General features: G+C 36.1%; 1 protein-coding gene across 2 annotated transcripts in view; it reads left to right on the plus strand.

Moving 5' to 3' along the window:
• ADGRA1 (adhesion G protein-coupled receptor A1) overlaps positions 1-6,127 on the plus strand; it is a 261,633-nt gene that overhangs the window by 143,683 nt on the left and 111,823 nt on the right. For both annotated transcript variants that reach the window (XM_051800658.1, XM_051800659.1), the window contains 2 exons: positions 941-1,102; positions 5,859-6,074. In XM_051800658.1, the coding sequence (XP_051656618.1) occupies positions 941-1,102; positions 5,859-6,074 (378 nt within the window). The remainder of the gene's footprint in view (positions 1-940; positions 1,103-5,858; positions 6,075-6,127) is intronic.

Here is a 6,127-nt window from a genome sequence, read left to right on the forward strand (position 1 = left end):
TTTTTCACCATTTGTAAACTTCTTTTTCCTTTGCACTGAATTATCTGTATATTTGCCTTATTTTTCTGTTTCTGTGACTTTTTAGCTCCTTGAACTTTTCTTTAGCAATATTTATCTCAGTCATTTTTTCTCTTCTATATACCATTTTATTCAGGTTTATTTATTACAACACTGTATATCTTTGCCATATCTTTGCCTTCAAAAATAGTGGTAATGTGGTCATGTTAATTTTTGAAATTGTACTCAAATTAAGTGTTTGAATTTTAAAAAGTTTATTTAAGTTTGAAATAATTACCGAAAAATATTCTCAGTGACGTTTATTCTTTCTACTAATAAAATTTCAAACATATACCAGAATCTACAGCACGTCTTCTGGCAAAACAAAGATCTATCCTTCTGGTTTAGCACAAGCATAAATTAAAACTGCCAAACCTATGGCTAAGGAGATGGTCTAAGTTTGCATCAGCACCTAAGCCATGTCTCAAATTTACTGCACTATGTCTGTAACAAAGATGTCTTTCAAATATACTTTTCTTCTTTTTTTTCTCTCCCTTACTTCCCCCTCAACATTTTTTGATTAAACATGAAGCAGTTCTGTAGAAGTGCATGGCCACTTTTAATTAGTTTAAGAAAGAGGGTGATAATTCTGGCATTCTGTTTATTGCCTGATGAGAGACTCAATTTGTCTGGTGTATCTAGAAAACAGGCTTTAAAGTTGTGAATCAATAAGCTTTTCCTTGATGTGAGTTGTACTTTCTTTTCTTGGTTTTTCTATTTCAGTCCATTTAATTTTCTTTATAAAATCAAAACTGTCTTTGAATGATGATTACCAGGAGAAATAAGGTGTCTGCTTTCATTTGTACTCTCATCTACTCTTTTCTTATTTTGGAAGTTTTACAGACAATACCATTTTTGGGTTTGGGGTTTTTTTCTCTTCCAGGTTGGAGATGCTCTTATTGAAATTGCCAGCAATATAATGTTGGTTGATGACCATGTGTTGTGGATGGCTCAAAAGGAAGACAAAGCCTGCACCAGGATTGTACGATGTGTGGAACACATTGCAAGTCAAATATTGACCAGTAATATTCAAGTTATATCTAAGGTATTTCATAAAATTACAAAACTTTGCATAAGATTTTTTTTCTCTTGAATTCTGTTTGGGGAAGACCAAAGTATTTTTTAAAGTATCACAGATAGTATTAAAAAATGGTTTTCTTGATTTGATCAATTTTATTTATTGTTACAGTAGAGTGTTCACATAATTTTCTAGTGTCCTTACTATTCACTCAGTTTCTATTTTTATTGCCACTACAGTATATTGGTTTATTTTGAAAGGTCCAAGTTGAGTGAGTGAGGAGTGAAATTTTTAAGTAAAGACAACAGGATCCCTTGTTGCCTGAAGATTTTAATGTGCCTTTATGAGAGGATTCTGGTCAATTCTTGCTTAAAGCATTTAGAAGCTTATCAAAATAGGTCTATCATGTGATGAACATGACTGATTTGGGGTTAGTTTTAGTTTTTTAGAAGCAAACTGTAGCTGTTTGAAATATTTTTTTTAATTCCTTGGCCTCCATCTACACAAATCTGCCACTTGGATACTGAGGGATTGACATTTGTACACTGAGACACTGTCTTTTTGCCAGTTTCAACATCTAATTAGTAGAAATACATCTAAATCAAAAGCTTGAAACTTACCCTTTTAGAATTTTAGATAAATACTTTAAAGCCTTATCTCTCCTTGGGTTAGTTTGCTTGCTTGATTTTGCTTGCTTGATTTTAAACAACCTTTATTCTTTTCTCAGTTGTTCACTGCATTTACACGAAAATACTATTAAAAAGTGAGTTCAGGTACCATTTCAATTGCAGCAATAATGTATAAAAGTAAAAGGAAAAAAAAGGAATTATAAGCTGAGCTGAATTACTGAGTGAGCCAAATAACATAATAACCTTAGTTCCTTCACTGTATGTTTTCAGAAAAGCAGTCTTTCAAACAAAGACAAAAATATATTGGACTGTTTTCTGTAGGAAGGTTTTTATTTAATTTACATTTATATAAAAGAATCAAATTTGCTAAAAGTATATTAAATACACAGAGACATTAATGTCCCTTCTAGAAGTATTTTTCACTGTGATAGCTAGGAGGGCTCTGTTGTTTTATGCTTAAATTTCTTTTAAATGTCAAGTGACAAAGGCCACCTTTTTTTTTTCTGTCACTGCTTCAGGAAGCTGTTGACATTACTGAAAACAGTAATTCTGTGTACTCAAACTTAGACCTGTGTCACTAACTGTTTGGCCATGCTTTGTTTTTTTGCTTCTTATGGTTTTCTGTAGGAGAATTAGTTTACTGTTGAGTGCAATTTGTAAATAAACAAAGCTGTGGAGTATTTTTGGTGTCATCTCATTCAATACCAAACACGTCTGTTCCTTTGGGAGGCCAGCCAGCAAGCTGTCTCACAGAAATTGCATCTACTTTCTTTATTTTAGGAAACAGCAAATAAACCCCCCAAGCTTAGGTAGGCAGTGGCTTATAGTACAATTTCCAAAAAAAAGAGTAACTCTGTAAGCTGTGTCAGCCGTTGTCACATAGAATCGTTTAGGTTGGAAAAGACTTTTAAGATCATTGAATCCAACCATTAACTCAGTACTGCCAGGTCCACCACTAAACCATGTCCCTAAGTGCCATGTCTCACGTGCATGACTGTGTTCCAGCATTGAAAAGCTACTTGGGAGCCATGACTGTTACTCCTACATCAATTTTGGGACGACAAAAATGTTTTTCCAGTTGCAGGAGGTTGGGGAATCACTGATTTCAAGGTCAGAAATATACTAGGATGGATAACTTTGTTTAGATCTTCTTAGGTTTCCCTTGCTGTCTAATGGCATACAAAACACTCTGCAGGAAGAGTGACCACTAGCAGCTTTGCAGTACTAGACAATTTCACATAAATATATAAAAATATGATATATTTAATGTTTCATGTAATAATCATACAGCGATAAAACAAAGAAGATAAAACAAAGTTGTTTTGGTGCCCGAGGAGCTCCAGCCCAGGAGTGCTCAGGTCCTCAGCTGTGGTGAGGCCAGGTGGGGACACCAGGCTGCAGGTCAGGGTAAGGGACAGGCCCAGGGATGGTGACCAGACCCAGCTGCATCCTGGTGGTCACCGGGCCAGGTGGTGGTGATGAGGATGACCCCAGGTCAGTGGAGGACAACAGGGCTGGAGTCAGCCCTCATGGAGCTCAGCTGAGGCTTTGGAGCAGCTTCAGCTTGGCACTGGACCAGAAAGAAGCAAATGGAAGCCCCCTCCAGAGCAGAGCCCCTGGGTGCAGCCAGAGAAGCCAGGGGTGCCCTGGGCAACCAAGTGCTCTTGGGTTGGGTCTGTATGGCTAGCACACCCAAATGAATTTCTCTTCAGTGTTGTTCTGAGACACTTTTTTGCTCCTGCTTTCGTTTTATTTCTGTGTATACATGTTAGATGTGCAGTTTGAAAAGGAAGATTTCCTTTTGATAACAACAAATGATGGTAAAACTTACCACAATGCTTCTGTCAGACACGTGCAATAGTTTTAAAACCCAGCCCCTGAAGAGCTTTTATTTCACTCTCCAGCCAGTGAGACTGTCAGAGTATTTTAGACAACATGGCTCTTTGTGTTTTCAGCATTTGCAGCCTTCAGCACTGCTCTCAGCATACCCAGGTAACAGTCCCCTTTGGTCCTTCTGCTGAGTGGTGCCTTTATCAGAGGTTTAAGAAATGGAACACAAATTATCATTTTCTGCATCTGTACTGCTTAGAGACAGGATTAACTGTGGCTTGTTTCCATGGATAATTTTGCTCTGGGTTCATCTGTATCCCTTTTGTAGCTCATTTTGCAATCCTACATAATGAACACTGGTTTACCTTGCATTTTGCCCATCTGTTTCTAGGTGCTGACAATGGCATGTTCACACTGTTTAGACATTATAAGGCCTTTACAAGTAAATTTTGAGAGTGGAAAACCCCAAATGATTAAAGAATTTAATATTGAAAATTTAAAAAATAGAGTTTGCTGTTGTGAAATCAATTGTATCCTCATACAGCATTATCTAGCAATCGTTCTGTTCACCACTACCCCACCAATGTAGTGTTATGCCCATTGTATAACAGAAAACATGAAACTATGAATAATTAAATGGGTTTTCCCAAGATTAAAGAAAACCTGTTAACCACGGGAGCTTTAACTGAGTCATGGAGCTTGATTCCTGTGATATGGATTATAGTATTCTGCAAGGAGTACAATTTGTAACTCCTTGAAAGGCTATCTACGGATGATACAAAAACTTACAGAGGGAAACCTAGTTTCAGATTTTTTCGGACTTTTCAACAAACAGACACTGGATTTTTAATGCAAAAGGTGTTTGATTCTTACTGATCTTTGACATTTTTATTCAAGTATAAAAAATAAATCACCATCAGGCAAGGACAGAAGAGGTGGAAATTTCATATAAAAAATGGAGTTTTTAGGAATTTAGAAACAACTGAAAAGAATCTTTAGGGTACTTCTACTTATAAGTAGAAGTATATTACTTATATATAAAAAAAGTATTAAAATATATTGTAAGCTTCTAGATTTTGTGTAATTTTGACAAAAAGTAAAATGCTTAATGAGACTTCATGACTTTCATTTTGGAACTATGCAGAATCACCAGTGACTGAAGAAGGTACATTCAAAAACCATTTGATAAGTTCAAAAGAATACTGGCAAGTCATGCACTGTATCTCATGCTAAAATTTAATTTGTTCTGGTACTGTGGTTTTTACACAGTTAGGCTACCCTTTATCCTGCTCTGATTTTTTCATGCAAAACATTTTCTTTAGATTCATTTATTAGCATGAATTAATGCCATTTTCTTCAGTGAAGTCATTTCTTGTCAGCAAAATGCCCCGAATTCTGAAGGATTCACACCTGTTTTTACTAAGTAGATTTACAGTACTTCTGTACTGCTAGCTTGCGTAACAGAAGCAAGTACAGTAATGGGATTCTGCTCCATTGGTACACTTTCCCTGCTGCTAAAGTTGCTCATTTGTGGCTTAACTCAGGTATCTTTACATTGCAGTCAGTATGTAAAATACGTACACTCACAGATCACTAAACAATCTGTGCCTGGAAGCAGAAACCATATAGTCCTGTTGGTGTGGTACCAGTCTAAGCTAGTCAACCTGATTATAATACGAGTTGTTTATCTCATGCACAGGCCTGTGATGAAATGAAAATACTAGTTTAAGGATAGAGATGCATGTCTGCACTCTGCTACAACCTCCATGTAGACACTTCACCTTGCCAAAGGGTAGGTCACAAACCTACCTGTACGTGGTGTTGCCTTGAACCACGTAGTCGTGTCCAATATCATAATGGAATATGATCTATTAAAAACAATATTCAACTACTAAATAGCTAAGAAGGTTTCTGTTTAATTTCTGGGGTAGAAAGCACATCCTTGTTCATTTTTTAAATAATTCTTATGCCTGCTGTTGCTAGTTCTTTTTATAACTGTATAACTTTAATTCCAGATTCCATTGAAGCTAATAATGACACAATTCCAAAACTGATATAGTAGTAACTAATATAACTGATATAAACTGATACAAACTGATACAGTCCTATGGAAGGAAGATTTGAGCAAACCCACTATGCTGTTGTACAATTCTATATCCTATTTTTAAATAAATTCTGTTTTCTTTTTCACCGTGTGAATTTATGTAGAAGTCTACGCGTGCACAATCCGTTATAAAGTACGTGCAGTAGATACACAATGCATGTAGAATAATGCAATTATGGTTAATGACTTTATGACATAACTGTTCTCAATGTTTTCACAGGTATCTCGTAATATTGCTCTGGAAGCCTTTATGATCAAGCCATCTAGTTTCACGGGAATGACTTGCACTGCCTTCCAAAAAATATCTGCAAATTCTGACAAGTCAGAGATGCCTGAGATGGGAAGATGGGAAGCAAATCACCATCCTGATCTATATTTGAATTTCAAGTGCAACACTGGCAATCTGAATGGTTCTTTGGTGAATTCTTCTACCAGGGTAAGTAAGTACGATTGTGAGTATAAGTTATCTACTTTAGCATGTTTTCATTA

The sequence above is a fragment of the Manacus candei genome, unplaced genomic scaffold (genome assembly GCF_025592945.1).
Source record: "Manacus candei isolate 608988 ecotype Guabito, Panama unplaced genomic scaffold, ASM2559294v1 h1tg000050l, whole genome shotgun sequence".
Lineage (NCBI taxonomy): Eukaryota > Metazoa > Chordata > Aves > Passeriformes > Pipridae > Manacus > Manacus candei.